Source organism: Benincasa hispida, chromosome 5, assembly GCF_027475165.1.
Source record: "Benincasa hispida cultivar pf3 chromosome 5, pf3_genome.v1.1, whole genome shotgun sequence".
NCBI classification, from domain to species: Eukaryota; Viridiplantae; Streptophyta; class Magnoliopsida; order Cucurbitales; family Cucurbitaceae; genus Benincasa; species Benincasa hispida.
In genome coordinates, this window is record NC_143482.1 from 6,708,703 (window position 1) to 6,721,970 (window position 13,268).

Sequence of the window (13,268 nt, forward strand, 5' to 3'; positions counted from 1 at the left end):
ACACCAATCAATCCAAAAACTTAAGCTAATGAGTTATGGTAAATTTAGATCTTCCTATCATTGTGAAGTAGAATTCACCAAGTGTTGGATCGTCCACTCACCTTTAGGGAACGTGAGTTGGGTTTAGACCGTCGTGAGACAGGTTAGTTGTACCCTACTAATGACAGTGTCACAATAATAATTCAACCGCAATAGTAATGAACTGGCATGAGTATCCCCCGTGGAACCCTTAAAGCCTTTCAACTGCTGTCCCAACTTGGATGATAAAGGGCTAGATCTGCTTTCTCACAAATGTTGAGGTATGAACCCTCAATGCGTATTTCAGCAAACAAAGCAATGGAACATCTTTATTTTGATGACTTGAACAAGGAATATCTCTGACGCTGTGTTGAAGATTTGGGTAACTTTTTAACCGCAGAAGAATGGTTGCTTTTCTCAAGCAGGAATATGGAGTATATTGGAAGGATAACTATTTGTCGTAACCAAAATGATGAAACCAGGTTTTAAATCGGTATTTACTGTGAAGAAATGACTAGCTTATGGAAATCTCATGTTGCCATAGTGAATTTGAATTCTCATTTCTCATGAGCTATCCCCAGTCTCTCGAGTGACAAGGTTACTGAATTTTTCTACCCTGTTTTATTGATATTAATGGATGATGTTTTGTGAAAAAAAAAACCTAGTTACAAGAGGAACCGTTGATTCGCACAATTGATCATCGCACTTGGTTGAAAAGCCAGTGGCACGAAGCTACCGTGCGTTGGATTATGACCGAATGCCTCAAGTTAGAATCCGGGCTAGAAGCAACACATGCGCCCTTTGCTCAATTTCCGACCAGCAGTAGAAGCCTTCTGGCCCCCAAATGCACGTGTTATTGGTTAAGCCCTCGTGACGGATGAGTTGCAGGGGTTGTCTTGTAACGTAATTCCCACTGAGCATCGAGTAGAATCCTTTGCAAACAACTTAAATACGTGACAAGGTACTGTAAGTTGCAGAAAGGCCTTGTTGCTATGATCCATTGAGATTCAGCCCCTTGTTGCTCCGATTCATCCCTCCTAAATACTATGTAGATACTTTAACAAATAATTACTGTCAAATGCTAACTTGAACATTAAGGTGGTGTTTGTTCCACCAACTTAAGTTAAGTTGGGTTGGTTAAAGTAATCAACTCATTGTTTGACCCACATACTTCTGATGTAGCCTAAGGTGGTGTTTGGCCCATGGGTTTGGAATTGGGGGGTTTGGCTTTTGAAGCCAAGCCCATGTTTGGGCCATTGGAATAAAATTCCTGGGATTAAGAAATCAAACCCATGAGTTTGGAATAGGATTTTAATATTTTCCATGAGTTTGAGAAAAAATTTCCTTAATCTCACACCTCTTATCAATGGTCGTTGATGACCGTTGGCCAACTTTCATGATCGACCATTGGTGCTCAACCATCAACGATCGAACGTCTAGACTATTGGCGACTGACCGTCGTGACCAACCGTAGAGACGGCCGGCGTCGTGACCATCAACAACTGACCGTTGTGATTGTCTTTGACAAATGCATGGTTGCCTGTAGTAATTGGCAATTGTCGTCGGCAACCTTTCTTCCCCCTCCATTTCTCCTTCTTCCTCCCTTTTCCCTTAGATTTCTCATTCTTTCCCTTCTTTATTTTTACAAACAAATTAATCAAAAGAAACTATAATTATAGAGAACTTGAAAACAAACTAATCCTAATCCTAATTAATCAAAGAAACTAATCCTAATCCTAATAAACCAAGGAAACTAATCCTAATCCTAATCAATCATGGAGACTAATTCTAATCCTAATCATGAGACTAATCCTAATCAATCAATTAAATATTTGACCAAGATACCTTAATTTATCCTAAACATACTACATCAACTTCATAATCCAGTGCTATATAACTCATCTCTACCAACTTCAACGATGTTTACAATTGAAACTTGCACATTTATCAAAGAACTCTATCTTCTTCTCTTTTTCTCTCTCCATCTTCTTCTCCCTCCCTCCCACTGATGTTTTCAATAACTCTACCCTAAAAAAAAAAAAAAAAAAAAAAAAAAAAAAAAAAAAAGAAGAGGAGATTAATATTGAAAAATAAGTTTTTATGTTTTAAATAGAAAGTTTATTTTAAATAAGCTAACCATTATTTGGAATCTTATCAAATTAGGAATTTCTTTCCAATTTATAATCCACAAATTGGTCCAAATTAAATCAAAAGATAAATTAGATAAATTTCAAATTTGATTCTGTTTCCATCAAATTGAATTTGGGTTAATTAGATTTTCAATAAATTCTCCAAACACAACTCAATTCAACGCCCCAAGCTTGTTATCACAATATCACCTATGTGCCTTTCTTTGGGAAATCTGAAAGGAAAAAATTAAAGGACTTTTTCCAATAGCGCTAGAGAGTTGCTTCATTTGTGGGGCTTAATTTTTTATATTTGTGGAAACCAATTGAATTAGTTATTAAAAAAATGATGACCTTACTTGAATAGGATTTGTTCTATAGGTTGTACTGGATTATAATTATTCTTTAAATTGAAGAAAGCTATAATGAAGTTAACACATTTGTGGGGCTTAATTTTTTATATTTGTGGAAACCGTTTGAAGGATGCATCAAATTGTTTACTTATGTAGTTTTTTTGTTGCAGGCTTAGGTCGTTTATGGAGTTGTGCATTTTAATTCCTGGGATTTCCTCAAGAAGTTATAAAAAAAATGGTCATGTTAGTTATGTGCAACCTTTTCTTACTGAATTTCTATTTAGTATTGATGTGTGCAACCTTTTCTTGCTGAATTTCTATTTAGTATTGATGTGTTCCTTTTTCTCTTTCTTATCGTTTGCATAGTTTTTAAACAACTTTGTTGTCTCATGCGTTTGGGTTAACTAGTATTGTGCACGTTAGTTAGTCTATGAGTCGAATAGTTGAGATAATAGTTGGAGGGATTTGAAAATGTCTAGTGGTTGTGAATGTAAGAAAGACTGGCAATGTGTGAGATAAGGTATTCTGCTCGGTGGTGTCTGGAACAGAAATATAGCATTCTATTTCTGTATGAGTAAATGTTATTTTCTGTGGTAGAGAGGGTTCCTCAGTAGTTGTGGTACTCATGACTTTGGGAGGTTTTCGGTGGTTGCTGTTATATTAGTTCTTGAAACTGTGGTCTTTCTTTCTCAAGTGTTTTTTTTTACCTTATTTCTCTGCTTTTTCTGGCTTCTTTACATTTCCAGTAATTTCTAATGTTCTTACATTCTCTTTAATATGGGAGTTTGTATGGAAGGTGAGAAACTAAAATAACCAATAGTATACTTCAAACGTAGTCGCTTCGTAACCTATTTGCAGGTGGGGTACGCTCTTCACAGGCTTACACAGTAGGTTTCGTCCTTTTGATTTTTTGTTTGTTTCGGATGAGTCACAGTTGAGTCATTTAAAAGCAATGTATACATGCACTCATACAGTCATACCTACTTGCGTTTTCTCTCATTTCACTTTGCTTTACATAGTTGCTCTTTAGACGAACGGTTTATACCGATTACCGTGCAAATAGTTTGATATGTACTGACATCGATAAGATATCCATGCATTCACACATCAATGAAATGTTTCTACTTTAAAAAAATAATAATAATAAATAAGATATCCATGCATTCATATTAATGTCAGTTGCATATGCACACATTTGAAATTTTTACGCATTGCACTTTGATGTACACAATGTTTCAATTTGTGATTTGACATTTGGCTGGTACTAATGAGATTTTCGACCATTATAATCCAGCATGGAGGTTCACCAGCATCTTGGAAATGCTCTGAAGAAGTTTTTGCTCACCAAATAAAGCGTAGAGATCCGCTTAAACTAGGGTCGGTTGATTATTATTTATTTTAGTTTTATTTCTTTTGCTTTTCTGCATGGTATTCTGATGTAATGCATATTCTTATACAAATAACTCAAAATGCTTCTGATACCAATGTGCATCTTATTATCTATATTTTCAAAAGTCGCCCTTATTATTATGTTTTTTTGTGTTCTTTGACAATTTGAAAGTTTAACTTAATACATACTTGTTATGGGGCATCGTATGAGCATGCAATTTACTTTTATTGTGGGGGATTAGCACATGTTCCTTAGAAGGTATTGTGTGAAAATGGAGTGATATTCAAAACAAAGATGAAAAGAAAAACAGGGATAAATGTTGAGAAGAATGAATTTTGGCTGACTGAGGGCTTTGACCACTTTTTGGGAGTTCTCTCTTGGGTAGTTCTATTTGTGATGCCTTCTTTGAGGAAATCAGCTTTTAGTTTGCTCGATGGTGAGGAGTTCCTTTCTCCTTTGCCTTGTCATGAGAATGATTGATTTTTATCGCTTATGGGGTTTGTGCAATGCTATGATGTATATGGTTAGAGAAGAAGAATAGAGTTTCTAAAGCTTTTGAGAGATCTAAAGATGTGTGGACCCTTGTTGTTAGGTCCATATCTCTCTCTGAAGCATGATCTTAAACCCTACGTTTAAACCTCTATATGAGCTGCGTATGTTACTTTTACACAAGGAGAGAGCTTAAACTTAGAGAATCCACTTTAGATCCTCGCTTTTTGTTTTGGTTTTGGTTTCTTTGTATCTCGAGCATTAACCTCTTTCATTGATTCAACGAAAAATATGTTTTTGTGAGACAATGTGGGAATTTGTCTTTTTCAACTCTCTATAGGCTTTCAGCCATCAAGGAACATGCATAATGTAACAAAGGGAATGTGACAGATTCTTTCATCATTCTAGATTTCCTACTAATTTTGTACTCATCATAATTTTATTTTGGCATCAGGTTTCCAAATGTTTGGGCTCTACGATTGGTCCGCAATCTACTACAATGGAATCCAGTGAGTTTTCAGTTTGGAAGTATGAAGGTTTTGTCTTTATTGAATTTTGATTTTGGAATCACCCATCTTGCACAATGTTTTAAAAGGCTAAAGGTGCCTTGAGACTTTTCCTCTTGAAGAGGTGAGGTGTAATCCCCGAGGCTATATGAGTTGTAAGCCTCAAGTATTACTGAAGATAATAGTCATATAAAAGTATATATATATATATATATATATATGTTCGAATTGTCACTAAATCTTTTAATATTTTTGAAGAATGGGGAGATTAATATTATTCTTCTAGTTATTACACGAGGTGTAGAGACTTTTTAAGACTTGTTACATTTTCATAAAGACGTAAGCCTCTTAATGTTCAAAGAATGCACAAGTCTCATGGCTATAAGTTAGAATATTGCCTCAATAGCCTTGTAAACATTGATCTTGCATGTGGTGGTATAAATTGGATCGAGGGAAAACCTTCTCCTGGAAGTTGTTTATACTTTTAGAATCTTTGTCTCTGAATTACCTGTGAAAAAATGCAGATGGTGTTTTTTATGTTGAAAATTTTGACGTGGAAAAGCTATTGTATTGGTATAAGACCTTGGCATTTTTATCCTTAGGCTTATCCAGAAGCATTTAATAAGACATGCTTATACAAATCCAGAATTTTATTTTCAAACCAAAGAAATTGGGTTGTCATCAATAGGAAGTGCTCAACCTCTATATTTGTGTACTAAACTTCTCCGGCTTTTTCTATATGTATTCCCCTATCAATGTCATCGGTGTAGTGTGGTGAGGGATAAATAGCTCGTTTGAAAGAATTCTGGGCCAGATTGTGTTCTCAGTAAATAGTTTTTTCTTTTTGCTTCATGGTTCCCTATCAGATCACTGAAGTAATCTGTTAACTAGTATGTTTTGAAATGCATGTGAACTGTAGGAGGACCGTTTAAATGTTGACGATGCTTTGCAACATCCTTACTTCCACCCTTCTCCTAAAGGAGGATGAGTTTGCGGTTTGAGAGATGTTATTACATAGATTAGTTATTCTTCCACCAAAGGTACCCCGCTTTTTCAATGGTCTCATATAATAGTGAATGTTGTCTTACAATATGTATAATTCTCTTTTACATGTATGCAGGTTTTGTTGCCGACAATCAGAAGCTCGATTGATGCATTTTTTTATTCTTCTGAATACGAGTACCTGATACGAGTTGGATGGAGCTTATTCAGAGGCCCTGTCTAGCGCCAATTATTGCCAGGCTTACGATTCTTTGAGTAATGTAATCAACCATACCGATGATGTTTTCTAGACCAAGGTTCGAGATGCTCTGCTGATGTTGTACTAATAGCTTATTTATGTAACGAACGATAATATAAAATGAGATCACTCCCTGAAACTATTGAACCAAAAACCTCACTGTTCGTGAAAGGATTACCAGTCGCTTCAGGAGTTTGTGTTGTTCCCTCCTTTCAAGGATAAGGGGGAAGTTCTTTGACATGTTTGTATGCTTACGATTTTGTGGTGCGTTGAGGGCATCTCCAGACTTGAATGTTCTTTGGGATAAATATTAGATTTAATACATAATACTTTCCAACGGAAGCAGTGGTCTTTTGAGGTCTTTTGTAATTGTCAATTAGGATTTAAGTGCTGTTTTTTTTTTTTTTTTTTTTTTTTTTTTTTTTTTTTTTTTTTTTTTTTTTTTTTTTGTATGCCCTTGCATATCCTTTTATGTATTAAAGTTTGGGTTCTTAAAAAGAAAAAATAAATAAAAGAACTTGACTGAGTTTGGGATTTGTGAACTTTGAATGTGGAGAAAAAAAACTGAGAAAATTCTTTTACTTGGCTTTGTACAAGTGAATGACCAATTTTTGGTTGCCAAATAAACAATGAGCAGGTGGCCTCAATATGCAATATCCTATGACCTATATTTTGTTGCTCACAACCAAGCTAGGGCCGTTGTGGGTCTGTTTTTTTGCTCTCTATTTACCTGCACTGGTTCCAAGGTCTTAGTTCTTGTCTCTCTCTTTTATTTTATTTTATTTATTATTATTATTATTTTTTTATGGTCAAGTGAGTTGTTCTGTACATGTAAATTGACTCACGCACTCACAAATATCAAAAAAAGTTTTTTTTTTTTTCATTCTAAAAAAGTGTTTTGATATGTGACGGAAGGGGTGCTTTCGAATGTTATATTGTTTATATTTTTGTACTTTCTTTGACATGTCCCATGTTCGATCAGGTCTACAGAGCAGTTGGATTACACATGCTGTCTTGATCGAAGCTGAAGCTTATTTCTCGGAGTTTTCTTGCCAATCCTTGTGTAATAAACTTGTGATTTTAACTATTGTACTTTAACATCTTAGATGTTACTTTTTTTTGTATTGTATTTTAGTGTTTACATTCTATTTTGTACTATTGTTATTAACTTGTATGCTAAATTTATATTTTTTTAAGAAAAAAAATATATCTTCAATGTATTAATATCCTTATTTTTTAGAAATATATATATATAAATGACGTATCTTTAGACGTATCCATATTCAATCGTATCCGTATCGTATAATCGTATCTGTTTATGTTTTATAAGCCCGAGCTATAAAATAATACATGTAATACTAGTCAAGTTTTGTTGATACAAATTCTATCATCTTAATAATCTATCAATAATTAAGCTCTACTAACTGAAAAAGTTAAAGATCGTTCTTGGGAAGGACCGGCAAAAATAAACCCACATTTTCTTCTTAATAGTTGGAAATGATTTGATTTCTTCCCCACTGTTTTAAGCCGCTTTACATTAATTCATCAGAATACATCAAGAACACAGAAATGGAAACAGATGATTTTACATTAATTGATTATAATTACCAAAAACCTTACAAATTTATAACTTACAAAACCTGAAATATGGGGAAAAAAATCTATGAAATGGTCGTTACATACACATGCTCTAGTATACATTGTGCTGATGACATTGCAACTTGACATTTGTTTTTATCACCCATTCTACATTCATGGTTCATGGCTGTTTACCCGGCTATGAAGCTCCAGCATTTCTTGATGGTTTGGGTCAACCGAAAGAGCAGCTCGACAATCCCGTAGAGCACCCAAAACATCATTAGTATGCTCATGGAATGCCGCTCGAAGGTGTAGAAGGTGAAGGTCTGCTTTGAATGCTATCGCCCTTGATAGTTCGGCAATCGCTTCATCGACCTTGTGGCTATCCATCAACACTGCTCCCACAGAAAAAAGTCAATTTAGCTTACAAACAGGAAGCTACTTTGTTTTTTATAGGGGCATATAGGCAAACAAGCTAAATCCTTTGGCAATCGCCAAATAGGAACAGCAAATACTATACATTTCCAACATTTGCAAATCAAAACGGAAGAAATTTAACTTAAAATTATTGGCTCATTCAGACCAAAAAGGCAACGGGTCTCTAATATAATCCATCTAAAAGGTCAAAATGGATAATGATTATCAATCACATGGCCCTATGTCCTCGTTCCACATTTATGCTTTATTGTGTCAACTTCTAATGTGGGCCAACAGTTCCTCAAGTAATTACTATCATCAAGGCTAGCTAAATACCCTGAAGTGATTAGATTGGCTAAAGACAGTAATTTATAATTCATATTGTTGTTAGGCATCATTCTCACAACAAATAATTTGTGCTTAATATGGCTTGAAATATAAGGCAAAAAATGATCTCCTAATTCCAGAATAAATCGAAAGTAAAAAATGAAGGATATAACAACCTGCGGCACGGTATCTGTATGGGTACACCCGAAGAGGGTCCAATTGAGTGACCATATCTAGATCGGCTTTGGTCAAGTCACGGTCACCATACTCAGACCTCTTCTCGTATGCAGATGCATTATTCCGTGCTTTTTCAATTAGTTTGGTCATCTCCTCATATGCAGCAGCCTTATCATTTCTGAGATAATGAACCCGAGCAAGCCCTTGATGCGCTCGAGTGTGACGGATTTTGAGGGCATTAATGTAGCAATCAGCAGCCAGGTCCAGCTTCCCACAGTCAACATAAACACTTCCAAGATTGTTCAGTGCCTGGAAAAGCAATGCCAGTTCCACGACTTAAAAAGGCAAATTTTCAATACAAGCCACAACTAGTTGACAAACTGGCCTAATCACAATGAATATTAAATACTAAATATTAAATAGTAAACTTTCATGCTAATACTCCATATACTGCTTGTACTACTGGTTGGCAACTAACGTACAATAAGAGGCAAGAACTTATAAAGCTAAAAATTTAAAGAGACAAGAACTTAAAAGACTACAGTTCTAGAGAAAGGTCTCCAATTAGCAATGATGGTTAGGGGTAATTACAAGGTATCAAACTGTAAATAATTAGAGTAGAGCTCTCTCTCTCTCTCTCACAAAGATGTCAAGATTTTAAAGGATATCTAGTTAATTTAATAAGACAAGTAATAGATTCATCTTGAGTAATATTGAAAGATATTCAATCAACGATCAATACCACATGGTGGAATTCCATTCTGAACATGTAGGTGCTTGAGAAAACCATACCTGACCTTTGCGCAACCTATCCGAAGGGCACTTCAAAGCATCTTCTAGGAGGGAAATAACTGTGGAAGAACAAGACGGATCTTGGCTTGAGTCAGCCAGTGCATAGGCCTTCAAGAAGAAAGCTTCAAAGGATCTCTTAATTTTAATTGATTCCTCAGCCTTTTGGAGCCCTTCCTCGCAGTGGCCTGTATCATACAAGATCCAGCCCTCATAAACTAGCCTCTCATGTTCGCTGGATACATGTTGACGAGCTAATTGCAAACTCCGCATGGCAGCTTCTGGACAGTTCAACCTGATAAGTCAACGAAAGAAATCTTCAACACACTTGAAAAAGAAACTGACACTTGGAAAAGATTAGCTTTCCCACTTCACAAATGTGTATTGCACAGAACTGAGTGAGAGCCAGAGCAGGAAGGGATATGCAATGACATGGCAAAGTTTCAAAATAAGGGACTATATTATTAATTCTTTTATATTTATTCAGTTCAAATATATAGGAAATGCTATGAAGACAAACTAAAGAATTTAAGCAATTAGAAGTAGCTAAATCTCATATTCATATAGTGTAGATCCAGATCTCTCGTCTCAGCATGATATTTCCAGCATAAATAACGTTCTCACTCTCTACCAGTTATGATGTAAGGCCTTTAATCAAAGCTGATCAAATGTTGAATGTGCGAGAAAGCATATTCTTCACGTTACTTTGAAAAGAGCAGCATGTCTAAGTTAGAAATCAACAGCCTGAATCCAGAGCATACCTGTCTTGTCGCTGGTTATGCATTCAGCATGCATAGATTTTACAATGAAGTTTACATGTTCGATGTTACTGATTTATCATATCTAAAAAAACCTAGCACATATCCAATAATCTACCAAAATTTAATTTAAGTAAACAGTGCCAAAAAACCATCTATAACTTCGTGTCCAAATAAAATAAATAAATAAATAATTATAGAAACAAGAATAATAATAAATAAAGAAAAGAAGTCATCTAAAGCCTAGACACAAAAAGATGACTTATTGACCCATCAGGAAAAGTTTAGGCCTTCTATTCTAACAATTGCTTACAGAAAGTTGCATCCAGCCAATCATCGCTGACCACCAAACCAAAATAACTAAAATAAAAAAAGTCACAAGCTGAGGTTAATAGCATACCGTAGAAGAAGCAAGGACTGCCTAAAGTACAGAACACCTTTTGCTGCATCAGACTCAAGCATCTGGTAGATTACAGACAGAGACCCAATATCATCAACTGAAGACCATCTATCATACAACTGAATCCAACAATCTGCCGTTGTCCAATTGTTAACATGCTCACGCACAAGAGTTCGGAGTTGAGATGCGGCTGCTTTCCCCTCAAACATCCGATAATCAGGGGAGAGAGTAAGAATGGCTTGAATGTCACAGATGGCTGCTTCATAATCTTCAAGAGCAAGGTAGAAGCAAAACCGGAGTTCCAAACATTCAAGTGCAAGTTTAAATCCAAGAATACGGTTGATTTCGGCAAGAGCTGCATGAACATCTTGTTTCCTCATTAAGGAAGCAGCTCGATACATATAGGGATAAGTCAGAGTTGGATCCAAGCCAGTTGCTTTCTCAAGATCTGCCAATTTTTTATTGGCATCACAATATAATGCTCTCTCCTGATACATCCACCCAAGTGGGACACCAGTAGAGATAACAGAGGTCAGCTTGTCATAGGACCATTGCTTGTTACCATTTATGTGACTTAACCGAGCCAACCCAACGACAGAATAAATATGGCCTGCATTAAAAGCAGCCTCAAATAAACGTTTGGCTTCATCATACTCTTTCCTCAAGAGCCTCACGCATCCCAATTGATGACAGGCAAAGAGTCTCTGCCTATCAGTTTCGGCAAATTCCACCAACCTTTCTAGGAAACAAGCAGTGTTATCTGATCGAGGATCAAGGTTTATGAAAACTTCACTTAATAAACAATAAAGGGAAAATGAGGCATGACCCACCATAATTGACCTTTGTTGTCTATTAGCATGCATAAATATTTCCACCACACGATGATCGCTCAAGCAATCAGGAAGGTCATTTAGAAAAGTTTGCAGACATGATGCAGCAAGAATATGGCAACTTTCTTCAAGGGCATAGTCCATGAGCTCCACAGCATCTTCTCTAGTGGATGCAAGAGATGCTAGTTTTCTATCACATGCATCTTTGAGAATTTCACAACAAAATTTATTTGCAAAAATCAATATTTCCAACAAAAGGTCTGGAGAAACTTCACCCAAATTCCCTGTATTGCTGAACTCCCTTATAGCCCTCATACCCGAAGGGGAAAGATTGTTTTCAGACAGATCAATTACCTCACGGTTTGATTCAGTGAAGCACCCATTAAGCATAGCATGAAAAGGAGCTGAGAGACCTGAAATTTTCTGCCTATCACAAACGATGTCCTCATCATTAATACTAAACGTGACATGTTTCGATAGTGGGTTCCCATCAGCTGCACAAGTGTCATAGGGATTTCCAGCATCTACCCCATTATCTACAGGGAATTGGGTAGCAATATCAACAGGTCCATACTCTTGTGCGCATTTTTCACAGGTTGCAAGTAAGTCGGTAATAATCTCTTCCCCCTGCTTCTCATATTTTAACCATGCTCCAAATATAAGCTTTTCGTGAACAATGCTAGCTTTCTGCCAAGCAGAGCGAAGACTTCTTCGCATAAGTTTAACCTCGCCAAGCCCCCTAAAGACCTGAAACTGAAGCAAATAGAGATTCGATCTCTCATGGGCAGGACATGACTCAAGTTCTTCATGAATTTGAGCTAATACTTGTACGTAATCAACAGGTTTGAAGTACGGCAGAATTGGTGGCTCGGGGACCTTGATAAGAGATTCTCTACAACAATTTAATCAACCCTAAGGAATTAATAAATACTATACTACAAAACATCAATGGAAGAAAACAAAAACGCATCTTACATCGAAGAAGAAGAGGACTGTAACGAGAGTTTGGAAAGTTTCCCTCTTTCAACCTGAAGCCAAGCCTGTGGATAGAAAGCATTGAGCTGCGTTTCTTTACAGGACTCGGAAGGGAAGAAAGTCCTCATCGCGCACAAGAGATCAACACGACTTCCAGATCTCTAAAAATGCCAGATTGCTATCTTTCCCCAACCGAACTAACCTAACAAATACCAAAAAGAGAGAACACTGAAACATATAGATTACAAACAGAAAAACAAAATCGTCAGATCGCAAAAACCTAATCCGGTCGGAAAATTCCATCCCCAAGCATTCAACACAGATTCTCAAACAACGGAAAAGCAGCTCAAAATCTCTTAAAGAAAAAGGGGGACAAAAACGCAAAATCGAAATAACTCAATGAATCAAAATCAAAACCAGTTCTGTTCCAGGATTAAAATCCGAGCAATTTAGGATCCGAAGAATAAAAAATTGTAGGGAATCACAGAAGAAAATTAGGGCCAAAAAACTGACCAGAGATAACGTAAGATCTCACTTCCAGAAGAAGGTGGTTGAAGAAACGAAGAACAGGATCCATCCAAGTCCTTCATAGATGTGGAAGATAATGGTGGAGATTACAAGAAGAACTCTGGAATCGTGAAGAAGATGAAATTGAAAGAAGAGAAAAGGAAGAACAAATTGGAGTTTAACATTTTTTCTTTTTTTCTCTTTTTCTTTTTTTTCTTTTTTTTCTTTTTTTTTTTTTTTTGCGTTTTGGTTAAAAGGAAAGTTGTCTTCTTTTTGTCTTCCTTTCTCACGTTCTTTCCGTTGGGACTCCAGAAAAGATTGCAGCCACTGTTTTTCGTTAAAAGGGAAAATATTGTTACAAATTAATTATTTTTATTCGAAATTTTTT

General features: G+C 36.1%; 2 protein-coding genes across 7 annotated transcripts in view; one reads left to right on the forward strand and one right to left on the reverse strand.

The window, feature by feature from the left end:
• Positions 1-7,395, forward strand: part of LOC120077725 (kinase superfamily protein) — a 31,538-nt gene extending 24,143 nt beyond the window's left edge. For 2 of the 5 annotated variants that reach the window (XM_039031689.2, XM_090313835.1), the window contains exons 17-22: positions 2,668-2,740; positions 3,792-3,874; positions 4,831-4,885; positions 5,802-5,922; positions 6,003-6,180; positions 7,105-7,395. In XM_039031689.2, coding sequence (XP_038887617.1) covers positions 2,668-2,740; positions 3,792-3,874; positions 4,831-4,885; positions 5,802-5,870 — 280 coding nt within the window. In that variant the 3' untranslated portion in view covers positions 5,871-5,922; positions 6,003-6,180; positions 7,105-7,395. Of the gene's footprint in view, positions 1-2,667; positions 2,741-3,791; positions 3,875-4,830; positions 4,886-5,801; positions 5,923-6,002; positions 6,465-6,759; positions 6,869-7,104 lie in introns of those variants that run through there. The other 3 variants (XM_039031688.2, XM_039031693.2, XM_039031690.2) reach the window with 2 other exon arrangements.
• A 203-nt stretch (positions 7,396-7,598) lies between these two features.
• EOL1 (ETO1-like 1) lies at positions 7,599-13,268 on the reverse strand. Of its 2 annotated transcripts, none has more exons than XM_039031669.2 (6): positions 12,887-13,268; positions 12,374-12,575; positions 10,569-12,290; positions 9,414-9,705; positions 8,621-8,930; positions 7,599-8,095 (listed from the first exon to the last, which is right to left on the reverse strand). In XM_039031669.2, exons 2-6 carry the CDS (start codon positions 12,499-12,501, stop codon positions 7,875-7,877), a joined length of 2,673 nt encoding a protein of 890 aa, XP_038887597.2. In that variant the 5' UTR covers positions 12,502-12,575; positions 12,887-13,268; the 3' UTR covers positions 7,599-7,874. The 2 variants fall into 2 exon arrangements, with proteins under 2 accessions (XP_038887597.2, XP_038887598.2); XM_039031670.2 differs by having other exon boundaries at positions 12,374-12,570; positions 12,887-13,200.